The sequence below is a fragment of the Myxocyprinus asiaticus genome, chromosome 36 (genome assembly GCF_019703515.2).
Source record: "Myxocyprinus asiaticus isolate MX2 ecotype Aquarium Trade chromosome 36, UBuf_Myxa_2, whole genome shotgun sequence".
NCBI classification, from domain to species: domain Eukaryota; kingdom Metazoa; phylum Chordata; class Actinopteri; order Cypriniformes; family Catostomidae; genus Myxocyprinus; species Myxocyprinus asiaticus.
The window spans coordinates 33275960-33293158 of record NC_059379.1 but is presented as its reverse complement, the minus strand read 5'-3'; the positions used below and the strand labels follow the sequence as shown (position 1 = coordinate 33293158).

The window sequence follows — 17199 nt, the reverse complement described above, 5'->3', positions numbered from 1 at the left end:
GAAATATAGATGTTAGACTCTCAAACATTACTTTTGCAAATAGAACATTTTAGAATAGAAGAACAGGGAGTCCTGCAACAGATGTCAAGGCCCCCACAAAGTCCCCCACTGAACATCGTGTCTGTCTGAGATTACATAAAGAGACAGAAGTAATTGAGACAGCCAAAATAGATAGATGAACTGTGGCAAATTCTCCAAGAAGCTTGGAACATCATATCTGCCAACAACCAAGAAAAACTGTGTCCAGGTGTACCTAGGAGAATTGGTGCTGTTTTGAAGGCAAAGGTGGTCACACCGAATATTGATTTAGCTTTTTTATGTTTACTGGACTTTTTATGACATTAAGTGATAAATGAAAACAATTTATGTATTTATTTATGAAGAACATTTTTCACAGGTGCCTAAAACTTTTTCACAGTACTGTATATATATATATATTAGACAGTATATATAAAAATGTCTTGATTTGTCCATGTTTTTCATGACACATATCATGTATAATACTTTTGGCATTACAATGAATTAGGCAATACCTGTTTGTGCATAAGTTTGTTAATAAACAGAGACATGAGTCACAATTATATTCTGCATTAAATTTAACCCTTAAGAGTCTAAAAACTGATATACTGTATATATATATATATATACAGGATTGGGAGGGTTATTTTTGAAATGTATTCCATTACAGATTACAGAATACATGCTGTAAAATGTAATTTGTAACATATTCCGTTTGATTACTCAAGGTCAGTAACGTATTCTAAATACTTTGGATTACTTCTTCAGCACTGGTAGATTTTTTCACTTGTTTTGAATATAAAATACTCTGCCAGTACAGTGAGACAAAATACACATGTTAAAATACATTCTCTGAAAAACCTAAATATCTTATGCAGTGTTGTTTCTAAAACAAGATAAATCAAATTGATCTTGTTTTAAGGATTTTTAGATATTTTTACAGGAAAACAATACAAAAATTATTATCAAGAATATGATTTTTGCCCTAATATCAAAGGTCTTACTAGAACAAAAGAAATTATTTTCCAACGTGAATTTTCTTGATAAAAAAATATGATGGTGCCTGGTAACATGTGCATGTAAAATGGCTAGAAATAGCATTTTAGCTTAGCGTAAAGCTGACAATTTACACAAGGTTTATTTCTATTTCTTCTGCTCCAAACTTACTTCAAACGTACTTCTCTGTCTGCTCGTATGAATGTAACACATCATAAGAAAATGTTTCACCGCTGTTCAAATGCACTTCGGATCACATCATTTATATGGATAAATGTTTTCCATTTGAAAGGACTAAATATTAAATTCATCAAATGACAATAAAATGCAAAGTAATCTCTTCAGTAATCAAAATACTTTTTGAATGTAACTTTATTCTAATTACCAATGATTTAATTTGTAACTGTAGTGGAATACAGTTACTTATATTTTGTATTTTAAATACATAATCCCGTTACATGTATTCTGTTACTCCCCAACCCTGTATATATATATATATATATATATATATATATATATATATATATATATATATATATATATATATATATATATACTTTGAATGCATTGTAAGTTGCTATGGATAAAAGTGTCTGCTAAAATGTTCATGTACCGTGAAATTAAGGATTGTAGCATCAATTCAAATGTGATCATCACCTTTCCCTTTGGCGCTACTCACATGTTGTTCAAGGATTTATGCTCTAAAGAGTGGCCTGGATATCAACTGAAGAAGCAAAGTCATACGGTTTTGGAATTACATGAGCATGAGATTTATGGGTGAAACATTCCTTTGATTGCAACAAAATTAAAAACACTGAAAAGTGGACTGACTTCATTTCAGTCTGATAATGCAGCACTTCAATCTCGTTCTCAAAACTCGTTCTCATCTCTAGGCTTTTAACAGGCACTCTCTTCAGTAAGTATGCATCTATTATAACCTCTATTTACAGCTAGAGCTCATCAACAATATACAGCTATATAATTTTACACATAATGAAACCACCTCTTCAAATTTTCAATGGTCTCCTGCATATTATTATATTGTGCAGTACACCATATAGTGCTTTGCTTTACTAGATGGGCAAATACTCTATCAAAATGACCTCTATTGAGTCCTAATAAAATAAAAACACATTATGTGCATTGTTATATTTGTTTTTATAGTCCACATACACACACCCACAAATAAAAATAAATAAATAAGTGTAACTTGAAACGTTTAAATCAAATGCTATTCCACAGTTGGCAAGAGATTATTCTACAAGTAAATTACGTGCTTTTACATCAATGAAAGTTGGTGTACAGATGTAACAATGTTATAGAAGATGTGCTGTCCTAATTTGGAAGGGTTCTTTATTAACTGTAAGCCTTTCTACTCGCTGCGGGAGTTTTCCTCATTTATTCTGGTGAGTGTGTATATCGCGCCAATCGCCAGTTTGAATGCCGCGCTGCAACAGCTGGCTGATCAAATCACAGACACAGAACAACAATTCCTGGACTCAGTTATTATTATTCTTGGGGTTTTTAACAAAGCAAACCTCACACGTGAACTGCCCAAATACAAACAGCACATTACATGCCCAACTCGAGACAGAAATATACTGGATCATTGCTACACAACAATAAAGGATGCATATCGCTCTGTCCCTAGAACAGCTTTGGGACTCTCTGATCACTGTTTGGTTCATCTTCTTCCAACCTACAGACAGAAATTAAAATCTGCTATGCCTGTAGTAAGGACTGTAAAAAAATGGACCAACAAAGCAGAGCTGGAAATACAAGCCTGCTTTGACTGCACTGATTGGAGTGTTTTTGTGGCTGCAGCCACAGACCTGGACGAGCTCACAGATACTGTTACATCATATATCAGTTTCTGTGAGGATATGTGCATTCCTACTAGGACTTATTTAACATTTAACAATGGCAATTGACAGTGGAACTCAGGCAGCTTTGTCAGGCCAAAGAGGATGCTTACAGAGTTGGGGATAAAGTCTTGTACAATCAGGCCAGAAACACACTGAATAAGGAAATCAGAGTGGCTAAAAGAGGATACTCTGAGAAGCTAAAAAAAAGTTTTCAGCTAACGACCCTGCATCAGTGTGGAGTGGCATGAAACAACTTACAAATTACAGAATTACAAAATGTGAAGAAAAAAATTATAATAAAGAATAAATGTTTCAAAACTTTTGACCAGTAGTGTGTGTGTGTGTGTGTGTGTACACTACCGGTCAAATTATATATATATATATATATATATATATATATATATATATATATATATATATATATATATATATATATATAATAATTTATTTATTAATTTATTATTATTATTATTATTATTTTTTTATTATTATTTTTTTTCACATTTAGAATAATAGTAAAGTCATCAAAACTATGGAATAACATAAATGGAACTATGGGAATTATGTTGTGACTAAACAAAATCCAAAATAAATCAAAACTGTGTTATATTTTAACATCTTCAAAGTAGTCACCCTTTGCCTAGAATTTGCAGAAATGTACTCTTGACATTTTCTCAACCAACTTCTTGAGGTATCACCCTGGGATGCTTTTTAAACAGTACTGAAGGAGTTCCCATCTATGTTGGGCACTTAGAGGCTGCTTTTCTTTATTATTTGGTCCAATTTGGTTTAATTGGTTTAATTAAATTTTAGTTTTATAATGAAATAAATTAATATGTTGCCACAATTATATTTTTGTCTACAAAACTAATTTCAAACATTTAAGCATACGCCTTCAGATCAAAAGATTTTTAAGATCATGAGAAACATTTCAGTCAAGTGTTTCAAATCTTTTGACTGGTAGTGTATATGTATGTGTATATGTATGTATATGTGTATGTATATGTGTATGTGTGTGTGTGTATATATATATATATATATATATATATATATATATATATATATATATATATATATTGTCTATTGTGTATTCTATATATACTTTTTTCTTTTCAATATTTATCTATTTTTTATTCAATTTTATTTATTTTTTAAAAGTCTTATTGCTGTTTTTGTATTGTTGTGTTATGGAAGCTCCTGTCACTAAGACAAATTCCTTGTATGTGTAAGCATACTTGGCAATAAAGCTGATTCTGATTCTGATTTATTCAGGATGTTAACAGACATGGTATATTCAGTTATGGCCACAAGAGGGCGCTGTTAGATCACTCACTGCTTGTGTAGACCAGACTGTACCACACATTTTGCGCCTGCTTGTATCAACATATCAGTAACAAGTAAGATCGCTTGTATGCACTACATTCATACAGTACACTTTGATATTATGGTTTTAGTGAATGGTGGTTCAACAAATCTGGTTTAGATCACACATAAACACGTAGAAATAAAAAAGGTGAACATCAAGATGGGCATATTGAGGATGATGAAAAATGTCTTGTTGCTCTACATGAGCAGAGAGCTTCAGCCAGTCCTTGGACATATTTGCTGAAGACGATAATGAGTCTCAAACTAGAAATAGAAAGCTTATCCAGACATGTTGGCTTGACAAAGCCTTGTCTAAAAGTTTTGAAAAGTTTAAAACGTCATGAAGTTTGAGGCTAATAAAGCATTTAGCATTTAGAACATTTAGCCTAAGAGTTGTTAGGGCATAGCTAGATGAATGGATCGATCGTCATTCTCTTATATTATGAGGCCTTCCTATCAACTATTGGTCTTTTGAGAATTTATGGGCAATCAGAACTGGCCACCATCACAAGCTGCTGTGACCTTATGAAGAACTGTTAATAACATCTTCCTCATTAACATTTGTGTCACTGAACAGCACTTAAAAACACTAATGAAAATTCAGTGTTGGCCAAATTAAATAAGAACTGTAAATGCACCGCCGGCTTAATATGTATTTTCGGGCTTAATCTAAACCAGAATGCTTAACACAACTCCAGAAATGGGGATTGCGAACAAACTTTGTAAAACCAGAATCTGATTGGACATCTTGGGCTACTCATTCCTAAAAAGCCTTCCAACTGAGATAATTATAGCCACAAGGAGATCAGAGCCACAGCCAGACATGCATATCAAATGAAAGACACAGACCAATTAATTTCTGTCTTGTCTGGACTTCAACGTACACCACATGGCCCAAGTACGGTGGCCATGAAGTGCAATACAAATCAACAAATCTAAAAACACAACGGCAAATCCAAAGCCAATATAACAAATTCAGAATCTCGACAACAAATAACAAAACACAACATGAATTCAGTCGAAACGGAAAGGGTAGGTACCATAGCTTCATACCTGATTGGCTGTGTGAATGATACCTAGTCCTTTCTTTAGGATTGGTTCACTGATTATATTAAAATCCATGCCAAAAATTCACGGGCTGAAAAACGAAAAACTCTGTCTTGGGAAAACAGGAAACTTTATAACACAGAGAGTAAAAACTGTTTTGTTTTCGGATTTGCCATTGTGTTTTATGATTTGTTGTTGTGTTTTTGAATTGTTATTTTGTCTTTGGATTTGCCGTTTTGTTTTGCACTTCACGGCCACCGTACCAAAGTCATTCCAGAGCAGATTTATCATTATCACACTGACAATTGGTGTTATTAATAAAAAGGGTGCATTGTGTTTGTGTGTGTGTGGTATATACAAAAATAACAATGAAAAATTACAGTCCATTTAACGTTATACAGCTTTCAAAAGCAGTACTTAACTGAATCAAACTGAATCTTAATGCACAGAAATAAAAAGGTGACTTTTGTCCCCCACACTTTTTCAAGCTAAACCCATTTCGAGTCCAAATGGTGGATTTGTATACAGTATTCTTTGCGTTTTGTTACTTTGGGCTGATTGAGCGACCATCCAGCCAATCGCAGGTGAGTTTCATGAGCCAAAACAACCCTTATGTAATAGGTCGTCAGTCAGACAGTCTAATCAACTCTGTTCATTTCTGCAAAGTTGCTTTCAACAGTGCTCATTTCTCCATGTTTTTATCTGCATTGATATTGATCTAAATTAATGATCTAGAAATGAGGAACACACAAGCGAGAGTTATTTATCGTCATATCATTCTTGATTGGCAGCATTACGTGAAATGCAAAGAAGGACAATCCTTCTTTTAAGCACACAGTGGAAGTGGAGTTTATATCAGCTCTTCATTAAGTTATGCTTTTTACATTATGTTTGTGAGGTAATAGTTTGATCAGTTGTGTTAAATATGTAAAGCTATTTTTAATATCAGCTCCTGTTTTTACCTCTGTGTTGGTGTGCAGTCGACAAACTGTAGGAAAAAAGATTGATCCTCTGTGTTCATTTTACTTAAGTGAATAGATATGTAGACACGCTTTTTAAACATGAAAACAAACAGACGTTATTGAAAGTCATTATAATTATTATAAGAATATTATTGTTGTCTTAAAATAATAGATTTGCTTTGTTCTTATAATGCTTAAAACATCTGCTAAAGTCTCTTTGTAGGTCTGTAGGCATACAAATTTTAAAGGATTAAAATGTTCGTTTGATCGTTGATTCAGTGACTAACTCATTTCACACAAGACACTCATTTGTCATCACCTTCTGGCATCACCAGAAATGGTCACTGAATCATTAAATGGATCTGAACGAATGTTGGTGAATGTAGTCAAAACACTCGAGCCACTTGGATATATTTAAATCCCACAATGCACAAGCACAGAGTAAAAAATAAAAATTGTTTGTCATTATTGTAACTGATTAAATAATTTATTCAGGACCAGCTTGTGCTCATTCTTTTATTGTAATGTGTGAAACAGAAGCAAATGCTCCACAAGATGCCCTTTATTTTTGCAGCTAATTTTGCAAAATTTTGCAATACTTGAATCTTTAAAATACTACAAATATTAAAAGTATATAATACATATGTATTAATAGAATACTTACTGTATATCATACTTATATATTAATATATACTGATATATATATATATATATATATATATATATATATATATATATATATATATATATATATATTATATATTTATATAATTATATAATTATACACTATAATACACCCCCCCCCCCCCCCCCATACTTTTAAAATGACTGCTACGCCCATGAACAGAACTCAGTATTGTCTGTTAATACAGTATTACGGAAGGTGTTGAGTCAACTTACTTTGCTTTGGCGCCAGCATCGTCATAGCCTTTGTTTGAAACGTCTTCCAGACCTCCAATCAAGTGCTTGAAGGACCTGTAAATTTCAGAAGAAAAAGCATTTAGTTTCATCCACTTTCATTTTCAGAGTCTCTCAGATTTAAAAAAAAAAAAAAAAAAAAAAAAAGAAAATCACTAGAGGATTAATTTAATAACATTGTAGAACCCTACCTGGTCTCATTGAATCATCTTTCTATAACTACATTTTTGTAAAATTATTTTCACATGGCTCATATGTATTGTGGCAGTTTCAGATGGTTTCTTCCTGTCTTAGTGTACAGTTTTTGGCCTGAAAAAGCAGCAAACTGGACATTTATGCTGATTTTCAAAAGTCTAGCTACATAAAATTTGGATTGCATGGCCTGATCCTGGGTCAGTAAAGATTTGAGCACATGCGGATGTCTTGATTAGGCTACATTGCATTTCAGGATGTGTAGAGTCACAGCCAAAGAAATCCAGTAATGTGGGTCTCCTTCTGTGGGTATACTGTCTCACATGGTCTGAGTATCTTAATGTATGTGTGTGTGTGGGTGGGTTTGGGTGGTTTACGAGGAATCTTTTTTTTTTATGTTACGAACTGGTAATTACAACGGTATTATGCTATAAATGTGGTTTATTGGGACATTTCTTGTGTCCCCATAATTCAAATCGCTTAAAAAACATACTAAACAATGTTTTTTTGAAAATGAAAAAAATACATTTTTTTTGTAAGGGTTAGGTTTAGGGGTAGGGTTAGGGAATAGAATCTATAGTTCATACAGTATAAAAAAAATTATTATGTCTATGGAGAGTCCTCATAAGGATAGCTGCACCAACATGTGTGTGTGTGTGGGGGGGGGCAAGGGCATTGAAACCAGCTTCTGCACATAATTTTCACACACGGAACATTAAACGTTTTTTTTTATTTAACTCTTTATTTATATTTTAAAAGTTAAATAAGTGATAATTATTATTACAATTATGGATTTTCATGTGTTAACCCCTAAAGCTCTGCTGCATATTTTGGCTGCCATCTGCAATTTTTCGCCCCCAAATTTATAACATTCAGTGGACTACAGTTAAAACATTGATCTTTTTTTATAGAACCACTTCCTTAATAATGCTGGACTTTGATCGGTTTCCAGGTCACTGGCTCGAGGAAGAGGAATGAGAAATTGAGGATGCACAATTTAAGAAATGAGAAGCTCATGTGCTGGTCCGCTGGCATTCAGTCTATTTTGTGTTCTCACACACCTTCCCTACTGAATATCTCGGCCTCTGAGTGGACTAGAAGCTTAATCTAGGTATCTCTGGATAGCTGACATCCTATAAGATTTCATCAATATATTTTGCAGATGATATGTTTATCACACATTTCTGCTGGGCTGCATATTTTGTTCTGGACATCTGAGACATAACATTGGAATATTTACCCAGGCAAGCTCACAGCAAGTAGATAGTGGCTCATTTAGAATAAAACAGCCTAGAGTTTGTGGGTACTTTGGGCTTACAGAAGCAGTGATTGAAGCAGACATATGGAGTTTATTAACAATGTTCAGGAGGAGCAAGTTCATTTAATCTGACCAATCACACTGCCAAAGCAAGCGTAGATAAACAGCTGCTTACCTCTACAGGGCATTGAGCCTTCCGACATTTGGCCCACCCATTTGCCCAAGAACAGACCCAAGCGAGAGTCCCGGATCGTCGGATGCTACTTCGTTGCAAAGCATTCACCCTCATCAGAACAGCTCTTCCATCTAAATAATCTTGTTAGTCAACAGAAGCCACCACAGCCACCACAGCAGCACTGACTGCTACCACTTTAAGTGCTATTTTTACTCTGTCTTTCTTTCTAATTTCCATTCACAGAAGCAGATCATAGCGTGAAGCTGCTTCCACAAACTGGCTGCTTCGGCGCTGTATACACGTCAAACAGCTCCCTATGACTGTTTACATGTTCTCTGATCTAAACTCTCCACCTCATTCCATCGCATGAGCCTGCCTTCGTGAACGAGAGCCGGCTTCATGCCACTCGAGCTCCATTACTGCTTTAATCGAACGCGAGGGAAACAAAAGATCAATTATTTAATTCAATCATCTTTCCAATGTTCCCCAGCATTTCAATCTGGTTCTCCTGCACAGGTGATTCCCGTCAGCCTGATCTCCTCATCACACAGCTCGTTTAGGGCGTGTTCCATTCAGTGATTCAGTTTGAAGTCATCTTCCAACATGACTATCACAATTGTTCTCTGTTCAAAGTGCCATTCGGAGTGTGATTTATCCCATTTGGAACACAAGGGCAATAATGCAACAAGCAAACTTCCTTTCAAACAACCACTACTTTAATTACAAACATCTTTCCAAATCAGTGCAGACATTTTAGCATGAGCTCGCCTGCCGCAACAGCATCCGCTCTGACCATGCCACAGCTCACTACAGCTACATACAGCTTCTGTCCGAACAGACACGAGCCGAATTCGGCTCCGCAAGAGGTGGGTTGCAACTCGTTCATTAATCATTCCGCAAACTTGTCTTGCCTCCTCGCAGCATTTGAGCTCGCCTCGCAGACCTGATAACCATGAAGCAAGCACTTCTACAAATTTCTACTCATCTCTAGACTATAACATGACTTTCCTCCCACCCAGGACAAACATTGATGCAGGTAAAATCAATCCAAAATCTTCTCTACTTCTTCATTGGATTACAAACTCTCAACAAGCTCGACCATAGAACCTAATTGCTGCATGACTTTAAAAGCGTTCAACAATCTGTCATAATCTTGCGCTCCACCCAAGTTTAAAGTAATCGGTTGAAATCGATGCCGGATGATTCGGCTTTGCATTTCGCTTCATACTCGCAACATTTCAGTTTCCTGTAGAATTTATATCAGGTTACTTTATAAATAAGTCGTCTCTATTTACTATACTACTGCAAACGGCACCATATAATACCTACTAAATCCATTCTCAGGCACAAACTCCTATGATTTTGTACGTCCTCATCAAAATTAGATGAGTCACCCCGTGCCAATCATACTGAGCTAATGGAATTACTCACATCATGTTGGAAAACAATCTATACGCTTCAAACCATACGCTTAAGTTAAATACATATCAGACTACAGTATTCACCTTGGTACCTAGTTTCAGGTGACTTCTTATTTCATGACAAACCACAATTTAAATGACTTTGTACGTATGCACATGCAAGCACGCATCCTGACATTGCTTCACACATGTTCCAGACATTTAATCTAGCAAACAATTAAGTTTAAGGCATCCGCAGACACTACGTTTACCATGTCTCCCTCAACAAACGTTCGTACAAGCTGTTCGCTGGTGTTTAGCAAGACCTAATCGTGGGGTAATTCAAAACTTCTTCCAAGAAGTGCTTTTACAGGGGATTCCCTTTTATGATCCTGGCTCAACTATTCGTCTGTTACCCCAATCACCAGCACCATTAAATGCTAAACATTTCTGCAAATGCTCGTTATACATAGTACTGTTTACATTATCCGTACATGTTATATGATCCTTAAACCCATCCCTCAAGGAAGCAGCAAGTAGCGGTAGCCCTGCTTCATGATTCCAACAATATACTCCCACTATCAGAGCTCAGGGCTAGGTCGTTATCTCAGCGAACGCGATGCCTGCCCAACCTCGAGCCCCGGCTAACTGCAACATTTAGCTGCGGACCAATGCGATCCATGTCCGACCGCTCCAGGCCCCATCGGCCACATTCACTTACGGCCCTAAAACAAACCTTCCGCAGCCTCAGCATTTTACCCTTCTTTTACCAAAGCCCCTTTCGTCTATGCCTCATCGCTGTCGTAACAAGCCCAGACTTTGCAACTGAAAGACCCTTTCTCCTCTAATTTATACGTACCACCCCGGCAGTGCGCTCAAGCTTGGTGACACTGCAACCACGGCATCCCTGTCATTGGCTCAATACATCCCTAAGCAGCACAAATGTGCTGTCCATGTGCCGCTACTGTGGCGTCTTTTGGACCATGCGACTAAACCTCCCACTACACTGCAAACAGTGCAAACACACCATACAAACGCCACAACTGTGGTGCCTTCTGGGCTAAGCAACACATTCCCAATACACTGCAAAACAGTGCAATTTGCCGGCCACACGCCACAACCATGGCACATCTTTCAGGCTATGCATCCAAGCATCCATAGCTCCGTAACTCCAAACCATTACCCACCTAATGATTGACAACAATTGGGCTGTTTTAAGTCTTCCCTAAAGTGTTTTCCATAAGCCTACTTCTGCATCTATCAATTCTTTCGAACATAGCCTACTATACGCCCCCATGTCGAATGCCATGCTTGTCAACTCAACCCATTCGTATCACAGAGTTACTTCCTGTTTACATGCAATGTAATCCTTTCACACAAAAGCACAGGCTCTCCTGTTCGTATCAAAGTAAGAGCTCTCCCATTCATAAGCTTTTTTAAGCCACCACGAGCTGGCTGTGGCTCTCTCATTCAAATCACAGTACGGCTCTCCTGTTCAAACACAGTACTGCTCTCCCATTCAAATGCAGTTCGGCTCTCCCGTTCAAACGCAGAATGAGCTCTCCTGCTTTGAATAGCAGTAAGAGCTCTCCGTTCTAATATAGTGAGAGTCACCTTGTGCAGGCCGTGGGCTCTCCCATTCGAATCACAGTACGGCTCACCCATTCAAACACAGTACAGCTCTCCCGTTCAAACACAGTACAGCTCTCCCTGTCCAAAAACAGCACGGGCTCTCCAGTTCAAATCACAGTAGGGCTCTCCTGTTCGAATGCAGCAAGAGTCACCACGTCAGAGCCATGGGCTCTCCCATTCGAATCGCTGCAAGGGCTCTTCCGTTCGAAAGCAGCATGGGATCCCCATTCGAATCATAGTAAGTGCTCTCCTGTTTGAATCACAGCGATGTCTCTTCTGTTCGAACATGGGAGGACCCCCATTCGAATGCAGGCTGGGCTTACCCATCCAATTCGAGATGCAGCAGAGTTATCATTTACGTGAATCAGATCAACAATGAGGACATTCAATTTACATTTTTAACCTGCCGAATTCTGTCCAGCTCTTCCAAGTTAAATCCCCTCTCGATCTGCTCTTTGTCGACAACAAAAAAATAAAATAAAAAATCAAGCATTTCCCAATTCTGGTTCAAAACTGCTCAAATCCGGCATCTCAGCAAAACTATTTTCAAGCCATTCCTTCCGCATCGGTGCCGCAACCACAGCAGCGCACAAATGCCTGCCCGAGCACCAAATACGCTTACAGGCCGCTGGTCATCCGATGCATATCTCAGCTACATCCATACCAACCGTCTCCACATCAGAAAGGCACAAAAACCCTCATCAATTAATCACGAAACATTCATATTCGGGGCCAGAGGGATTTTTGCTTAATCCTCGTCAGTTCACTAGGCCAGCCCCACCGTTTGGATGCTGCAGGGGTCCCCCTGGCCAGTACGGGAGCACCCCCATCTCAAATCGCTGTTAGGGCCTGCCGTAAGCACTCAAGGGCTCTCCCGTTCGAATCGCAGTGGGGTTCACCCTTTTGAATGCAGTGTGAGCTAACTCCCATTTATTTGTATCATGTGCACTCCCGTTCGAAGTGCAGCGAAGATTCCCCGTTCGAATGCAGTGAGGGCCCCCGTTCGTTCACAGGTTGGGCTCACTCGCTTGAGTGGCAGCCAAACCCCTCTCCAACGGGATTCGCCAGCTTCACGGGCCCATTGAACCAACTGTGTCTGAAGGGGGGCTTAACGTCGGGTCTGGGCGGCTTGGATTCACGTCTCCGCCCGGGCCACCCTGGCCGACCGTGTTTGGGCGTAAAGATCCCTCCAGCACATAACAGCTCCCGCAAGAGCTCATTTCCATGTGGCCGTAACCACCACTGTCTCTTCAGTGCTTCAGCCTATTTCATTCTTCATGCTCATCTCTTTTGGGGGGAATGAGAGGCATCGTAAACATCACTTCGTACTACAAGGCTCTGTAGCTAACGGTTTGCTGTCCCACTTCCTGGCTTCTTTTTGGGGGGTATTCGAGCTCGGGTCAAGTCTCGCCTTGAGCCCTTCGCCCAGGACAGCGAGCCAAACATGTTCACACTTTCCTCAAATGCAGGATCCATTAACTTGCAAACTACTGAAGAGACATTTGTGTGATTCGTTTGATAATCATTTGCACTGGTGTTATGGCAACAAAACAAACTTCAAAGTCGCATTCCTGATATTCAAAGTGTAAACTTATTACACACTCCTGGCCCTGCAACTGGACCCACTGGTGGAAAAAACAATAGAATTTATACAAACAAAATACTTGAAACATAGCAGAAATAAATGTAGGCATGGTTAAGTGTTCCCAGGAGAGTTTAAATATTACCTTTTTAGTTTGAATAAAAATCTACCCATGGGACACAGAAGTTCATATATAAAGCCTGTAGAGCCACCCAAAAAAGATTGAATGAACATGAAGTTTGTGCTATAAGGCAGGGAGACCTTACACTAAACTCTGTTACAACTTGACAGTGTTTAAAAGTTTGTTACCCTCTAAGTAAAATATATAGCAAGTGTTTTTAATATTATCCCTAGCCCCTTATTAAAGCATAGACATATTTTATTGCCAATGTTGCCACAGGATAAGAGACAGATTTGGACATGAGAGGCAGCCAGTAATAGCGTTCATTACAGAAGCTGCTGGTCTTCAGGATCTGACTTATCCATCAGTGAATTCCCAGATTATCTCATATTTTTATTACAACTCTGATGAAACATTGAAAAACCACAGAGAAATAATTAATGGTATAAAGTGGATATTTAGGATTAACTACTGGCTTTGAATCATAATGACATCGTTTTTCTTTGATGTTACTACAGTATGATTTAGAAGAACTTTTGAGTCTAGGCAGCTAAGGTCACACAGGACACTAGTAACCGGAATCATAATTAAGATTTAGTGGACATTTATAGTGTTAATGACTTTCAATCACTGTTGTATTCTTAGAATGGTCCTGAGTGAATTCCCAGAACTAGTGAATCCAATGTAACTCATTTATACTTATATTTCTAAAAGTATTCAGAAATGTACGTTAATGAAATACACTATTTAAGGAACATTGCACTTTTTGACTCAGATCTTAAAGGTGCTGTGAGTCATTTCTGTGCCACTAGCAGCACCAGACCAAATTGCAGAAATAATAGCTGTGTCCAACCCCCCAAAAAAGATCCTTCTCCGACTGTACGAATCCAGTGTTTATGTAACATCCTGCCTAACATCCTGGGGTTTTTAAGGCAGTATAGGTGTATCCTTCACTGCCTATAATATCATACAATACTGTGCATGAAGTTTGGTGGTCAGTTTAAATAATAAAAGTGGTGCCTGATGGAGTGGTTGAAAGAAACCATTGTTTAGCAGACAGACCCTGCGTTCCAAACAGGTTAAATAACCCTCCGAAGGACACTTTGAAAGTAGAACAATTATAGTAGTCATGCTGTAAGATTGCTTCAAACAATAAAAGACCTAAAAATTGAGTTCCGAATTAACCTTATTTTTGAGCCTCATACCTTTCAGCCCTGCAAATCTCTTACAGTGGATGGTCATAGGGATGATTACTTCTGGATGGAACGCACCCAGGTATGTTGATTTGCCAAATTCCTGGTGAAAAACTTTTAGAAATCTCTGAAGAAAATTAATGAAAAAACACTTTCAGAATCATGACTGCTAAAAAAGTGAACACAGGAATGGGTGGTTGATACTCCCACTGTTCACTGGTCACCCAGCACACAATATAACAAAAATGAGAGCATTTAAAATAGCATTCCCATAGACATATCACTGACTGAGAGGCTACCAACAGGTGATTTCCTGTAGTAAAAGTGAAAAGTCAGTCTGCATTAGGGGTTTCTTATTTTAGCACATCCTTAGACCGAGGCAGAATCAAAGTCTCTAGAGTATCTGGTGTCTACAGGGATGAGACCAGATCTGTGAGCTCTGATGTGCAAGGAATTGCACCCGCACTGCTCTGTCAGACGCAGTGCCACTCAAAATGATGGCATGGTTTTATTTTCTGGCAGTTTGCAGTCTAAGGAAGGGAAACAAGAAGATTTTGCTCCCTGAAGTTAAAGATCCCATGAAATGGCTTGACGAACCTAGGTTTCTTTCCAGTGTTGAAGTATTTTCTGTTGAAACATGAAGTTTGGACTAGACGTATTGAAGGGCTTGTCCCTTCCTTTTTGTATTAATTAGCCAGTAGGCTTTAGTTTACCTCTCAGCTATATGAGTCATTATATGCAACTTGCTATTGCTAACAAGAGGTAGGGGGTATTTGGGGGAGGGACATTCTCATTCCAAAGAGCATTTAATTGGACAATAACTTGCAAATGCCTATGATTTCAAGATGATATCATCAATATTTTTGGTCCATTTTCCTGGAAGGGAAAGGCTGTAAATTTTACATTTTGTCAGCTCGGAATACACTAGCATATACATGGCTTAACAGACATAGATCAATAGTCACAAAATTGCAAATTTGCACAAATTCATAGGTTTGTTAACTGGCGTAAACTAGCATGAACTTGCTGCAGTGAAAGTCATGAGAGGTCATTACAAATTAGCTGCGCTAATTTGGTATGCACACTATGGAAAAGAGGAAAGATTAATCACATTTCACAGCATTAGTACACACACACACACAAAGAAAACTCACTCTCTGTCGATGACGAGGCAGGTGACGGCCTCAGCGGCAATGACATTAGCTGTCCTAATGTCTTCTCTGTGGAAACACAAAGAATACTTGTCAGTCACACACAGGCAAAATCATTTGACAATATATGACAACACCTAGATATTATTATTTTATTAGCACATAATATGGCCCGGGAACATTGCGTCTCATAAAGTGTATGTATTTGTAGGCGAATAGCAATATTCAAAATACTCAGATAAACTAATTGCAGATTTAATAAAACAGAAAACTAGGACTGGGCGAATTTATATACAGTACTCTTTGAAGTTGAAATAAATCATCCAGTAGAGATTTTGCAACCGGTTTATAACAGTCAACATATTTGCACAGCTATTAGTGGGTGGCAGGACTGCTTTATAATTTTTACACATGAGAACGGTGAAGAAAGATAGAGTAATGCAAAAATATAAAACAGGATGTTTCCCAAGCAAGTGAAGACAAGGAAGAACTTGGTATTGAGAGGAGTAACACAACACAAGTAGTAGGTTAGTAGGTTATGTTTGCAGAGCAAAGTTGCAACTTACCGCATTAATACAGTGTATAATATAACTGACGTACAGTCAAAGGTATCAGGCAGTACATTGGATATTTTATAGTAACTATCCACTTTATAATATTAGTTTAACCTTGACTTGTCATTAATTTGTCAAATCAATACAAATCAATTGCATCTTTTGATTTGCATCCATCAAGCTCCAAATAAAAAGGGTAAATAATGAAACAAAATGCATTTCATTAGAATATCCAAAAATAGGCATTAAAAGCAAAAAATATCAATATATTGATGTAAAGTTACAGTGATATTACTTTGACCATGAAATACCACAACATGGAACTGTAAATAATTTAATCAATACAAGGAAAACAACAAATTAAAAGACACTAGACAGTTCCAGAGAAATTAGCACAGCATCCATGTAAGACTGATTCTTCATAATCAGAAATGAATGAGACTGTGTTAATCATCACCAATTATTACACAGCATTCATCACTACACAGCATTATATGTACACACAAATACACAAAAGTGCACTTTATTCCTTTGTTCAATTGCTTCCTGAAAATATAGTAGCAAAGGAGCCTTATAACAATCCACGTAAGTCTCTTTATTTTCACAATATTTGCAGTATCACACACTGTTTGCTTTTCAGCAACATACACCCCAGACTCTGCTGCGTGTGTGTGTCTCTCTCTTTCCTCCGGCGGTTTGGATAGCCCTTTTATCCCTCCCAGCTCTCACTAAAAACACAAAATCTGTTAGAGATAATTTCCGACAGGTGT

The 17199-nt window shown here is 37.7% G+C and overlaps 1 protein-coding gene across 3 annotated transcripts in view; it reads right to left on the bottom strand.

The window, feature by feature from the left end:
• prkg1b (protein kinase cGMP-dependent 1b) overlaps window positions 1-17199 on the bottom strand; it is a 282644-nt gene that overhangs the window by 29932 nt on the left and 235513 nt on the right. For 2 of the 3 annotated variants that reach the window (XM_051673736.1, XM_051673735.1), the window contains exons 8-9: window positions 15879-15944; window positions 7154-7228 (exon numbers count right to left, since the gene is read on the bottom strand). In XM_051673736.1, coding sequence (XP_051529696.1) covers window positions 7154-7228; window positions 15879-15944 — 141 coding nt within the window. Of the gene's footprint in view, window positions 1-7153; window positions 7229-8796; window positions 9801-15878; window positions 15945-17199 lie in introns of those variants that run through there. The other variant, XM_051673737.1, reaches the window with a different exon arrangement.